General features: G+C 39.2%; 1 protein-coding gene across 5 annotated transcripts in view; it reads left to right on the forward strand.

Moving 5' to 3' along the window:
* PPP2R5E (protein phosphatase 2 regulatory subunit B'epsilon) overlaps positions 1 to 14,708 on the forward strand; it is a 77,490-nt gene that overhangs the window by 45,698 nt on the left and 17,084 nt on the right. For all 5 annotated transcript variants that reach the window (XM_018082446.2, XM_018082447.2, XM_029964358.1 and 2 more), the window contains exons 4-5: positions 1,432 to 1,628; positions 13,608 to 13,709. In XM_018082446.2, coding sequence (XP_017937935.2) covers positions 1,432 to 1,628; positions 13,608 to 13,709 — 299 coding nt within the window. The remainder of the gene's footprint in view (positions 1 to 1,431; positions 1,629 to 13,607; positions 13,710 to 14,708) is intronic.

The raw sequence follows: 14,708 nt of genomic DNA on the forward strand, positions 1-14,708 counted from the left end.
TGTGCTGCCCAACAGCATCAATTAAACTTTACCAAGATTTTGGTGGTTCTTTGCAGGATGCAGTTCACTACCTTTTGAATCCTGTCACTACTGCAGTGCTGTAAACAGGGAAAGATTGAATAAACCGTTGCATCTTTATTTGTACTGCAGTCCATGTTTATTCCTTTCAGTGTTTAAGCACTGTTTTTAATTAAATTTAAGCACTGTGTTTAATTAAAACAGATTCATGGTACTTAAACCTTAAAACTACTTAAAACTACCATACAATTACTAAGAGCTTTCAGCATTTACCAAGTATTACCTTGACATATTCTTGTGTCAGCAGTAAGAAATTCCATCTTAGATTGGCTTTTTACTGGTATGTCCAAGTTTTAAGAAATAAGCATCAATTTTTACTATTACAATTTTTCTAGTTGAGATCAACAAAATTTTTCATTTGCATGTTATGTTGTGACTTGGAAGGTCATTTGCAGGATTTTGGTGCTGAGGCAGGCGCTGATGTCTTAAAAAAAAAAAAAAAGCAGATCAAAGGAAGTGAAGTTCTCCCCAGTCTGAGAGCAAACTTGCAGAGTAAAAATATGTATTTCATTCCTGCAACTTTCTGCTATTGTTAGCCTCTTGTGTGCATGAACATTGGAGAAAGGAAGCTGTCTGTGTATTCTCTTGATGCATTTGGTAAACTTACCAGCCACTAAGATGCTGACATTCCTTTTATTATTGTATTAAGTCTTTTTATCTACTGAGAATTAAGAAAACAGAGCAAAAGTAGTGAATAGTACATTCTCCTTACTTCATTGGTCAAGCACATACTATTTTTTGTGAAAGTGTTCCTATTGATGCATGTTGTGTGTTCATAGTACAGCAAAAAAATCCTCATTGTGTTTCAGTGCAATTAATTTTGCTGTGAAAAGTGTCAACGTGGGGGTAATGATTGAATCTTAAAACTTGTTTGTGGAATTATAGTCTTGCTGTGTATTCATATATATGTGTTCATGTATATTCATGTAGGGTTATAATTGATGCAGTGTTTTTAGAAATATAAATTAATCAAGCTTGATGTGTTTGTCAGTTCTTTCATCCTTCTTTGGAGTGTAAGTTAACAGTGGTGAACGCCAGCCTCCAAGTAGAGGTATTTTGTAAAATTAAGTCTTCAATGCTGTTGTGTTTGCATTCTCCACTTAAGCCTGGACTTTCTTGGTGAACTTTATTTTCCTAATAACCAGTGGTGACTAAATTTCTTCTCCAGTGTGTTGAAGATCTCAAACACACAGTGGTAACACAGTTCCCATAAGCGGTTCGTATGTTAATGTGAACTCTGTTTTACAAAAATTGTATGAATGCTGCTTTCCTTTGAAACTGATCTTCAAAAAGAAATCCTGTTTTGTATAATAAGATGCCAGACTCACAAAGATTTCCTTTCTTGTTTCATAGACGTTCCATCTTCAGAGCAGCCTGAACTGTTCCTAAAGAAACTTCAACAGTGCTGTGTCATTTTTGACTTCATGGACACGCTTTCAGACCTTAAAATGAAAGAATACAAGCGCTCCACTCTTAATGAACTGGTGGACTACATTACAATAAGCAGAGGCTGTTTGACAGAGCAGACTTACCCTGAAGTAGTTAGAATGGTGAGTTCCTTCTTTCTCATGGTCTCTTTAAATCCACTTGCAGTTCTAGTTACGTGTTGTGGGCGAAATTGAACCTGGAGTAGGTGGATTAAATGAGGCCTTTGGTTTGTATTTGCTACGAGACATCACTTGGGGATAATTCTCCAGAGACAAAAATGTTAATTTTTATATATTTTTAATTAAATCCAAGGAGATGATGGTTATTTATAATTACAAACCTATGAAAAGAAACCTGGATTGCTTCCTGATGGACAAAACCAGCAGCTATAAAATGGAAGTCCGTCACGTTTCCCCCCACCTGCCCTCCCTCTCCTCCCCAGTATAAATAATAGAATAATTTTTGGAAGTTTCTTATCTTTCTTTGAACCTTCTCCAAGTTCTTGAGATTCTCCAAGTATCTCTGCCTCTACTTTAGGCAGAGATAGCTTGAAGTATGCACAGATAATAATTTTAAAATAATAAATGCTAAAAATATTGTATAAGATCAGTGTGAAAATTTCCTGGTTGTGGTATGTGGATTTATTAGCAGCTGTTGTTAAGAGTGAGCAAGATTACTCAGCAATAAAGCCATACTTTGTATATAGAAATGGTCAGATAATAGTTTTTCAGTGTAAAAATGGATACAGTACCAGATGCTACATGGTGAAGGTTCATTGGATTGGTAAAATCAATCACTGCTTTAAAGTGTTTGTTCTGTACTACCATACAGAACCCTTAAAACCCATTACCTAAATGAGAAGGCAATTAGTTAAATATAGATTTGGTGATGTTGGTTTCCTAATGATGCTGTGTGATCATGGAATCCACTGGCTATGTGCTGTAAAAAGAAAAACACGAATAGATTTTACACTGCATTATATATGCTCCTCACTTCTTTTCTGACACACAGATACATGCTGTGTTGCTCGTCTGTAATACTTAAAAATAGCTGTAAATTGTGGCAGAACCACCAAGCAGTTAATCATGAAAGGGAAAAAACCAGAACTTAAGGGTATATGGAAAAATCTTAATAGGGCTTCTCTGTGTGTGTGCATTGTCAGAAAGCCTATAATTATGTGATCAGATTCTTCCCCTTCTCCCTCACCCGCCCTTTCCTGCTCCTGCACTGGACCAATCTTCTGAATGAAGTGCTTTTCAGTCTGTTATGTTATTTGTTCAGCATGTGGTCTCATGCACCATTCAAATACTGTCAGAATACAGAATGACTAGTTCTTTGCTCAGTTCTTCAGCTGGTGCTGCATCCAAATGGTTTGTGAATGTTTTAATCTCCTGTGTATCCCTTGCGATGAACAAAGTGTATCACACCCTTTGCACAGACAGGACAGTGATGCACAGATAACTTCAGAAAAATGGGGGACTTTTTCCACTTACCTCTTCAGAGAATTTGGTAATTCTTTTTAGCATTTCTGTTACTGAGGTTTTATTCTCATGTTGACTTTGTTTATAGTTGTTTACTGCAGCAAAATCTGTTGAATAAAAACTCTGCAAGTTAGTGTTGTCTTAGTTTGGGCCCCAAGAAACAACAAGAATTTGATTGGTAGCTGCTCATAAAGTTCAATTTGAATCATGAATTGTAGTCTGTGAAACAGTCTGATCTTGAACTGTGAAAGAAATGCAAAACCCCTTTGGTAGTATGTCCTACACTGTCCCTGTAGTCACTTGTGTTAATTCACACAACAAGTTTTATCTTAAGGAAATTATGCATTGCCTGAAGAGTTTGAAAAGCATGGTTTTAAGTAATTTCCTTAAATATAGTCTATGTCTATAATATGGAGGAGTCACTGGAAATAAAGATACGGCCTGAATGTGTCAAGTGGATTTGGTTGATGTTTGCTAATGGAGCTTCAGGAATTCAGTTTCAACTTAGCTCATTTTTGATGGAAAACTGTACTCTCTTCCTTTCATTCTTCAATCTGCTTTCTTCTGCCTTGCATTTGGGCTCCAGTGCTGAACCCAAGCTGTGTTTCCTCTTCATTGCCATGGTACCAAAGCAGGGCAGGACTGCGAATATTCTGAAGTCCTGTGTCTGGCTACCCAGTGACCCTGACTGCCCAAACCCGGATTTTTACAAATAAAAAGATGCTTAAGTATTTAGGGAAGGGGACATGTTTTTTCCTAAAGAATTTCCTGAGAGGAGTTGTAGCATTTAGATTTTGTGAGAAGCTCTGGCTTGCAACAGCCACCTGTGCTTTGATGAAGGTGTAAACTCTTGGACAGCTGGAGTCCCCTGGTTGTGCCTGTGGTTTTGGTGCATGTGCTGCACCACTTTTTGGCACTATTATGTACCAATACTTTTTGGTTGTATTCTGTGTGAGCAGGATGCTGTGCTCTGGTATTGAATTTATGTGAGTGAATCCATAGGAGATGCATGAATGATTTTTGTCGATCATCCCAACGAATGCTAATGCAGCATTTCTACTGAACCACATCACCAGGACCTTTGTGGCTTGCAGGTTTTTTGTATTTTGCAGGTATAGGCTATCTGGTAAAAATGCTTTTTCCCTCTCCTTGTCTTTGCCTATAAAAGCAAGACTTCTCCAGCATTCTGATCACAGTTACATGGGCTCTACAGGGAAAGGTAGGGCTTGTAATATTATACAGAGTAAGTTTTCAGCACATACTGCCTGATGAAGAGACAGCATTATTCACTTTGTCCTGAAGCCTTGTGTTTGGTGTAACCTGTTCTTTGTAGTAAGTGCAATTCTTGTTTCAAGCAGATTTGATCTGAGACAGAATTAACTGTGCCCAGTTGACTTTGTGAGTGCAACTGCTGCCTTTGTCTGCTCTTGGGGATTTTCACCAGGGTCTCCAACTGTGTTCACAAAAGAGCTGTCACGTTGACAATCTCAGACCTGTCATGATAGTGAAGAAAACAGCAGTATCAATGTCCTGACCAAATTAGTGTCCCCACTGACTGCCTGCCACAATTGTCATGGCATTGAGTGTTTTGATTGAAAGACCAGGATCTTAAAACTGATCAAAACTGAGCCCAAGTGTTCTTTGTCCCTTTGGAAGGTCTCTTCCCTTTATGTGTAGTGTTTATGAGTCTAGGAATTAATATTTCCTGCTTGACCCTTTGAGCTACTGTGATTTGGAGGTGAAGGGGAAAAAAAGAAGCTCTTCTGTGAGTTTTGGTATCATTTAAAGTCTGGGGAAAAAAAGGGCCACCAGTCTGAAATGGATATTTTTAAAGTTACTGATATTTGTGGAGAAGGATTAATGGCTAATGGGTTTTCTCATCTTACTTTTTTGAACATTTTAGATAATTAATAACTGTGGAAGAGGCTTTTTTTGTTTTAAGGTTTTATAATGTACCTGTATGTTAGTGATCTCTGTTTGTGACCCAACAGGAATTTGGCTCTGTAGATACTGGGCTAGAAAAAGATTACCAGTAAAATTCTTCAGAAGATCTGAGACTTTTAATTGCTTCTAAAATGTGGTGGTGTTTTGACATAAGGGTTTGAAAAACAGTCATTTGTGGTAGCCAGCATAACTCCTGGGTATTTTTTTATGCCAACCATCTGAAACTTATGCCATTAAAACCTTTATCTGTATTTACAGTATCACATATTTTCATCTTGTTCTCTTGAGCATATGATATGATGTTGGATATAGCTAAATGTGAAATCACTTGGCTCTTTGCCAACCTGTGTGCAAATCTGCTTCTTTAAATCTCTCTGTTTTTGGCATGTTAATTGTTATTTAAAAAAAAAACTAAAATAAAATTGGATTTCCTAATGGCCACCAAAGCAAGTTGCAGTGGCCTCATCACTGTCATCAATATCAGTTGATGGGAAGAGGGATTGGGATTTGTGTTAATGGCTGTGAGCTGGAGAGATTTATTCAGGAGGGCATTGCTCAGCACGCTTCCCCTGCAGTTTAATGTGTTGTTCAGAAGGGCAGATGACATTGCTTAGAATTAGGTAAGTCTCAGGAAAAAAGGCCGTTTCCAATTAAGCCACACTCTGCTAAGAAGGAAATGGCAGTATTAGGACTTTATGAGCCAATAATTGGACACTTAATCTAAAATTTGTTCTTGTCCAAGCAAAATGTGGAGGCTTAAACTAATGGTACTGATTTTGCTGGTAGATTAAACAATGGTAGTTGAATGAAATAAATGTTTGTTATTATCTGTGGTATCCTAAAGGGTGTCTGTAGTAGAGCTGTTTTGTGTTTTCTGGGTGTTAAGACATAGATTGAGAAAACTGATTTATTTCATTTAAAAAATTGGAAGGGAAAAATTGACAAGCTGTTCAACTGAGAAATCTGGATGAATTGTTGGTGAGCAACCTTTCAGCTCTCCTACTTGATTCTTCAAAAATTGTAAACCCAAGCCCTGACATTTACTGGGGATGTTTACAAAACATCCAGGAGCGATTGCCAGCCCATAGGAGATGGGGAATGAAACTCTTTTGGGATACACCTTTTAGAATGGTTCTGAATTGTTCTCCTCTCTTCTAAGTGCTGAGATGCTTTTGGCTTCCCTTTTCATCTTTATCTTTTCTGTAACGACAAATCAAGTAAAATAGGACTGTAATTTCTCTACAGCCAAAGTGAAACATCACATGTCATGAGGTGTAGAAACTGTGTTGAGCAACACAGGGAGAGAAACTTGTTTAAATCAATACCTAAATAAACACAAAAAAGTGAGTTTTAAAGGTCAGATTCTGCTTTTCTTTTTTTTTTTTTCTTTTATCTCTCCTTTCTACTGGCATAAATCTAGAGGGGTTGCATTCCTTTTACTGCAGGTTTCTCTCAACAGATGTGAGGGCAGAGCCTGTTCAGGAGTTTGTTTGTGACAGACCTGTTAAACATAAAAAATATCTTGTTAAGCCATGATTTTTTTAGCATGTTAAGGAACCTATTTTTAGGAAGTGTTCTGGCTGTAGACTTCATAGGCATTATGAATCTTTTTATTTTCTATAGCTTTAGCTGTATCTTATGACTAAGTATGACATCTTGGTTGCTAAATGTTCATCCTGTTTAGGATTTTCTGTATTAAAATGTTCTTGGATAGAGATTTTTTTGCAGGGCTACCTATATCCAGTCTTACCTTTTCGATTTACCAAAACTCCTGTGCATATATTCCTGTTGGATTTCAAAGTATAATACTGAATGTCATTTTGACTCCTAAGAGAAATAAATTAAATCATAGACTCTCACAAGAATTGACAAATAATGTCTCATTTCTAATAGAAATTTTATATCACTTGAGGACTTCTGTAAAATTTTAGAAATTAATCTTAAACGCAACTTGAATCAGTAGAAGTGGAACAGATTGTTTTGAAGCCATCTGAAATGCTGAAAGGAAAATTCAGTATCTTTTGGCACCCCCAAATGCATTTTGATTAAACACTGTTGTCAGGTACGTACAACAGTGATGGAGCAAGCATGCTATTGTTAAAAAAAATAGGTAAAAATCACATAGTATTTTCAGTTCTGTTCTTGTTTCTTTAGTGTGAGGGTTATCAATTCTGTAGAAGGAAGAAAAGAATCTAACTTTGATTTCTTTTATGTATTATTTCCAAATACCTTTGTTAGATGTTTTTGTTATTCACATTCTTTATAAACCTAGTTCGTACAAACCCCACAATGCTTATTAAAAGAAGTGACTCTGATGTTCTCTGCTTCTCTCAAAGAATCAGTTGGAGGCAGCTCCTCTTGAAGCAGTTGTCCCTAATAATTTTTCCTGACAGTGTGTAATTACATTTACCTGTATCCGTTATTCCTGCAGTTGGTTACTTAGGCCTTGCATCCATCAAACTTTATCTGCACAATAATACAGTGACTAGGTCTAGAGCAAAGAAATAAACTGGAAAAAGAGTTTCTTGCTGCAGAAAGTACTTATATAGACTGCAGCTATCTTCTGTTATTATTATTACTGTTATTATTATTATTCCTTTATCTCCCCACACCCTATTTTGACCGTGTCATCCTCTTACGTACCTTTTGAGCATTGTGTCTCTAGACAAGCCAACACGAATCTTCTGGGGGATTGTTTTGCTGGGTTTTGAATTGTTTGTTTTTGTTCTTTACTTGAGAGTCCGAGACAGTATGAGTTTTGTAAGACTGTCTAGAGTTCAAGTTCCTGTACTGGCAGGCTTTCACTTCATGGGGTACCTGCTCTAGGGGCTCTTTCTAGTGTGAGGGGCTCTTTCTACTGGTCCTGTGCTTTAATTTGTCCAAGATACTTGAGCTACTGCTATGATATGCTAGTTTGTATTATATAGAATTAGCTGGGCACACATTAAATAAATAACTCTTCCATTGGATCATCTCAAAACTTAGGTACATGGAGATAGATGAGTGGGGTTACTGGTAGAGTACCCTGCTATGGTTGGCTCTGGGTCTGCTCCAGTTTCCAGCAGCAAGAAGCTGTACTGGAGGTGCTGCCTGGGGATGGATCTGGGCTTACCCTTCTAATTCAGATCATAAGTGTCATAATCCACTTTGATTCATGTGATAGAGAACAAGATTAGAACACGGGGTAATGGCTTTAAACGGGAAGAGGACAGAGTTAGATTAGATATTAGGGTGGAATTCTTGACTGTGGGGGTGGTGAGACCCTGGCACAGGTTGCCCAGAGAAGCTGTGGCTGCCCCATCCCTGGAAGTGTTCATAGCCAAGTTGAATGGGGCTCTGAGCAACCTGGGATAGTGGAAGGTGTCCCTGCTCATGGCTGGGGGGTTGGAACAAGATGATCTTTAAGGTCCCTTCCAACCCAGACTGTTCTGTGATTCTATGAGAAGTATCAGGGTTTGCAATCTGGGTTCATTTTAGACAAAACCTCTACTGCTGGAGTGTAGCTAGTGCTTTTTTCAGTGCAAGAGATTATTAGAAAGAAACTCCTCCTTCCAAACAGACACGGTGTGGACATTGCACCTGAGCACCAGCTCTTTTGTTCTACAAACTTGTTCCTGTTGCCTTTCCCTGCCGAGAGAAGCATTGCCCAAGGATCTCAGGTTTGCTGCTTGCTCATCTGTGTGGATGGAAGCTGCTACCAACTACCAAAGTGGGTGATGGTAAACTAGCAAGTGTAGGAGCCTTGATCTAGAGCTAAATTGTTGCACATTATTCATTGAATTTTAAAAGACTTAAAGGTCAAGAAAAGATGAGAAGGATTGTTTTCCCCCCAGCCTGTGATCTGGATTGTTGACTGTGTTCACAATCCAGTGTAGTTCATTTTAATGCAGCCAAGTCAAAAGTAGTGCTGCTGGGCAAAAAGAAAGCACATAATAGTAAGCCCTGAAAGACTGTATTCAGGCAAGCAGTGGTGCAGAAAAGGACCTGAGCATTGTGGATTGCTATCATGAGCATCTTAATATGAATTTGTGGTACAGTGCACTGTTCAGAGAAGTGAATGTCAATAAATTAATACAACAACATGCAGGAAAAAAGAGGGAGATGGTCTGGCTTTTTGTACATACCCCAGTGCACTTGTGCACAGGTGGGAGGTCAAAGGAAGGAAACAAAAATAATCACAGCATTAAAAACAAACAGAGAAACCAGCAACTGCCTGGGTTCAGGAGCTCTGATTTTCCATTGAACAGCACAGAGGTTGAGAAGAGTCACATCTACGTAAGAATACCTATATATAGATAGACACATACTGCATATGTAAATATGTATATATATATATACACAGATGTAAGAGTGATCTGGTGGTTTAACGAGAATCAACGGGAAATCAGGCGGATTCAACCCTGAAATCAGAGGCAGTGCTGTAGTTAAATAGTAGTAAAACTTTAGGAGAAGAGCTGGTGGAATCATTTACAATCTTTTAAGATAAGATTAGATACTACAGTTTGTAAAATGTACTTTAGTCAAACTCCTGGGAACAATTCAGCGAGTTTTATAGAGAGATTATGACTGAGTGACTGCAGTAGTTGCTTCAGGCTGTAGAGCATGTAAATCCATAAACAATATTAAAAAAACCCACATATGCAGATATGTTTCAGAAGGACAAGTTCAGTGTCTTTTGCAGGGGTCAGTGTTGTCTCTGGGTTAGCATGGCTTCATGTTACAGCTTAATTACATTTTATTGTTAATGTATGTTGTTACTATGCACAGCACTTTAAACACGGTGTGCAGAGATACTTGGGTTTCAATTTTGTATGTACATGGGGTTTATTTGGATGATTCCACATATTTTTAATTAAAGAACAGGTGTTCCCTGTGAGCTACATGGGTATTCACTTACCCTGGTTTTGTATAGGGAATATATTAAACTTCCCAGTGTTTGTTTTCATTTCAGGCTTCATTCAGGAAAACTACTACTGATAAAAATCTTTGTTTCAAACAGCACAGAGTAGGAGTGCTCAGCTGCAATTGAATTTGTGAAGTGTTTCTGTTACAGCATTATCATTTTTATAGCACTCCAGTGAGGGACAAAGACAGGACTTCTCAAAGCATGCATTTTGACTTCAGACTTGAGCCTCTTAGTTCTTTCTTAAAAGTATTTCAAATATAAATGCAGTGATAAAACCAGAGCTTTCTCAAAACTTTATAGTTTTAGCTGTATATCAATCATTTTGTAGTTCTGCATTGCCAGGTACCAGTCACCAGATCTGCTCAGAACTTGCAGCTCAGTCTTTATGGGGGTATTGGGAGCCTTCCTTGTCTTTTTTTCTTTTTAATGAATTGACATTGTATTGTAATTGCCTGGATGAGTTTTTGCCTTGCTTCTGGTTGGAATTAGATCAGATGTTAGGAAGAAATTCTTTACTCAGAGGGCAGCGAGGCGCTGGCGCAGGTTGCCTACAGAAGCTGAGGATGCCCCATCCCTGGAGGTGTTCAAGGCCAGGCTGGATGGAGCTTGGAGCAACCTGGTCTAGTGGAAGGTGTCCCTGCTCATGACAGAGGATTGGAATGAGATGACCTTTAAGGTCCTACATCCAGTTTGTTGTGTGCTTCTGAAAGGAACAGTCATGGAGGACAGCGTGCAGATGTTTTTGAGGACAGAGGGGAAGATCTGTCATGATACAACTTTCTAGAAAATTAAGAGTTCTGGTTTGCCTTACAAAAATATCATCTGGGCTTGGGAGACGTTCCTGATCCAGTGGCAGATGGAAGTCAGTATTGATCCATAGTCATTTGTGTTGGCTATGGGAGAAGAATCATCAGGGACTGTATATGCAGGCTGGCAGGGATGTCCTTTGGCTTGATGATCCAAGAGAGGTCAGAAGAGAAATGATTCAGCTATCCAGCTGAAGGAGTTTTGGCATGCTGCTTGGGCCCAGGGATAAATACTAAATAGGTACCTTATGCCTATCTGAGAAAAATTCTTTCCAATTCGATGTAGCGTATTCCCGTCTTGGTGTGGTGGCTGTCAGAGTCTCCAACGTACAGCTGGGCAGTTCATGCATGGAAGAACTTGTTGCCTTTGGTTTTCCCTTAGAGGGTTATAAACATTAACCACCCAGAGGCTACTGATTTAGATAAGCGTGCTATAAATTGACACTGCATGTAAATGAGCTGTCGTGCTGTGTTGTGGTGATTAATGCAACTGTAATGGCACACATTATCTTTTAAAGTTATGATAACCTGGGGAAATCACTTAAAGATAACCTGTTCTCTCTGTTCTCCTTGGGAGAATATCTGCATTTTGGCTCCACGTAGCTTATCCTTACTTCTAATGCAAAAAAAGAAAATTAAAGAGAGCAAAGTGTCTACTAAGACCATATTCTAGCTGTCATTGCCTTTACTCCTGCATGTTAATTTTCTTATGCAAAAAACCTGCTTTTGAGTTGCCTTGAGACTGGAGGTTTTTAGTAGGCACACTCTGGAAACCATACTGGTTTTGTTCCAAGCTCAAGATCCAGGTGTCAGTGCTGGCACTTAACTAATTGTTGCTGAACCCTTCATACTTTTGGCATGCTGGTAAGGCCCTGGCACTAACTGCTTGAGGCTTAGTTTGACTTAAATTAAGTCTTATAAGAATTTGTCTTTGTTTGGCTTTTCATTCTGAAAGTATGTACTTTTCCTTGCAGGTTTTGCTTGTGCCATAATTCAGTATTTGTCCCAGTTCTAAACAAAACAGCTGATCAATACTTAGGTTTTCTGTGATCTGTTGGTACAAGTTTCAATAATACATGTATGGTTAGATTTGCAGAAAAATTTCTTATTTCAAATGAAATTTAAAGCAGAAAAGAAAAAGTTGTCTTTGGTTTTCTTAGTTTCCTACTTTGGTCCAAATCCTGAGATAGCTGAGATTTTTTTGACTGTGAAGCATTAACCAAATATGCTTGAGTAAGTATTGTAGAATCCCACATGCTTGGATCCAAGGTACATTTCCCCCTTTTTACTTGGGAATCCTTTGAGCTGTCTACCCTCTTTTGCCCTGTGCTCTACCAGAGGAACAGTTCTGTCTTGCTAATTCTGACTGCTCTCCCTGCTCTTTTCTATCACTGATAGCAGAAGGATGAGCTCAGGAATCCTTGAAGAAAGACAAACTGTAACATGTGTATTCCTGGAATAGTTATCTGACCTCTCATGAGACTAGAAATGTCTTTTCATGGAGGGGCTCTTGAGAGAAGTGAATGAGTCGGGGAAGAGGATGGAGAAGGGAGAAAAGGAGCTTCTCCTAGTGATTGGTGGCAGGTGTGGATACAGGGCAAGTGGGGTTCAGCATCCATCAGCTCGGGCTGCAGCAAGTGCTGTATCTCTTCACGCTGAAAGCCATGAGGCTTGAAAACACGAGATTTACATACAGAGTGGGAGCTTCTATGAAAGACTGTGGTGCTGTAAGTGCAGTGGCACACACCCTCTTGTGGCAGAAGGGAAAAGTCCCAGCACAAACCAGCGTGGCGTCTTTTATTTTCTGTGCTCCCTGGTTTGCTTTTCCTACTCTTCTTTTGTCTTTCCCTTGAGTTCAGTGAACATCCTTACGTGCTGTCCTGCACTTTTCTGTTTCATCTTTCTGTTTATGCAACACCCAAATCTGCTCTGTTTGTCTTGCAAATTCTGATATTTCACTCTATTTCAATCTGGTTTTATCAGTATTTGGAGTGTGTTTAAACTCTGGCTTTAAAGTGCCTTTTCTTACTAAATTGCCAACATATTGAAAATATGCCTTACAGACTAACTTTAAAGCATATGCACGAGCAAAAGGCTGGGAAAATAAATAATGACATTCAAGAGCATACTGGTTTTGTTTTCTAAATAGCTTAGTTTGTCTGAACTATTGTGAAGGGGTCATGTATAGATTAGGAGATAACAGGCTGCTTTTCCCAGCTGTTTGATTAACCAGCTTAGAGATGGGTCAAATGCGCAGGAGCAGAGTGCAAGGGAGGCACATCATCACCTTCCAAGTGCAGGAAGGGCCCTACAGCATGTTTGCAGTTTATCAGATTTGCTGCATAATAAGCTGTACGCTCCATTCAGCACTCTAATTAACCCAGGAAAGCACTCTGCTTCAGTCTTTGCTGATAGCATGAACCTCACAAAGCCAAGCAGTCTCACCAAAGTACCTCTAAATAAGATTAAGCAAAGCGAACCAACCATGAAATAAAATGTAGGCTAAGTGTTGAGCAAATACTATTATTTGCTTTCATTTAGTACCAAGTACTGTACTTGGCATGAGATGTCCAGGCATTTAATGTGTGAGTAGCACTGGCAGCTCTTAACAAGTGCTGACAGATGAGACCTTAATCATTCATATTTTCTCTCCGCAAAGAAAAGTAACCAAGTGTTGTATGAAAACATGTTGATGGTATTTCCCACAACTCCTAAACAGCCCATTGGTACTCAGCAGAGTTGGGAATCACATGTTGGTGGGCCCCTAGGGTGTGGTGACAGACCAGCTAAAACTGGGATATCAGTGGAAAGAAGAAAAGCCAAGATTGTGGTGGCAGGTTTGTAAAAGGACAGATTCCTCAGCCCTGTTCTGACCTTTGTTAGAGTGGGCACAGACATACACAACCCTCAAATCTAATGCCTGTTTGAAGAACAGATCTCATCCGTCTTTCTTTCACTTTTCAGGTATCTTGCAATATCTTCAGAACTCTCCCACCTAGTGACAGCAATGAATTTGATCCAGAAGAAGATGAGCCCACCTTGGAGGCATCGTGGCCGCATTTACAGGTTTTTGATTATTTACCTCAGAGGAAATGCTTGTCATTGCTTAACATATCTCATAATTTTCTCAGTTTTTTTTTTTAACTTGTGAATCAGACCCTGTTAGTCTGTGAGACACTAACATTTATTAATCCTTTTCATGGCTATAATATAGTACCTACAGAGACAGGAGAGAACTTTCTGATATTTGCAGAATGTTAAGCTTTCTTTAAAAATTCTATTGATGTGGTCCCTCATATATCCTGTTTTCCTTCACTGATTTAAAAATTATTTTGTTTTCCAAACTGCTCTGATGTGCAAAGGTTTTTCAACACCTTCAGCAAGAGCATCATGGGGATGATACTGCCGGCAGTTTTGCTTTACTGAGGGTAGATTATATTTATACAAAAGTGTGCAGATTTTGGCAACTGCTCAGAAAAATGAATGATAAGCTACATCCTTAAGTCCTTCTTCCTTTCCTTGAGTCAAGGTTTGTTTTGAGGTATCTGTAGCAGGGTGCTCACTGCTGAGTGTTATCCCTTCTTCTGTGTTTCAGTTGTCAAAACAAGGTGTTTTGAGACCCCCACCTGGAGCAGTGTGTCCAGTTCTGGGGCCCTCAACACAAGAAAGTCGTGGACCTGTTAGAGCAGGTCCAGAGGAGGGCACAAAGATGATCAGAGGGCTGGAGCACCTCTCCTACAAACACAGGATGAGGGACGGAGATTGTTCAGTCTGGTGAAGAGAAGGCTCTGCGGAAACCTCATTGTGACCTTCCTGTACCTGAAAGGGCACTTATAAAAAGGAGGGATAGTGACTTTTTACATAGGCAGATAGTGCAAGGGGAAATGGTTTTTGTACTAAAAGAGGAGAGATTTAGATTACATTTTAGGAGGAAATTCCTCACTCAGAATGCACTGGCATCAGGCTGCCCAGACAAGCTGTGGATTCCCCATTCTTGGAGATGTTCAGGGCCAGGTTGGATGGGGTTTGGAACAACCTGGTCTAGTGGAAGGTGTCTCTACCTGT

The sequence above is a fragment of the Manacus vitellinus genome, unplaced genomic scaffold, assembly GCF_001715985.3.
Source record: "Manacus vitellinus isolate BGI_N305 unplaced genomic scaffold, ASM171598v3 scaffold_6_pilon, whole genome shotgun sequence".
NCBI lineage: Eukaryota > Metazoa > Chordata > Aves > Passeriformes > Pipridae > Manacus > Manacus vitellinus.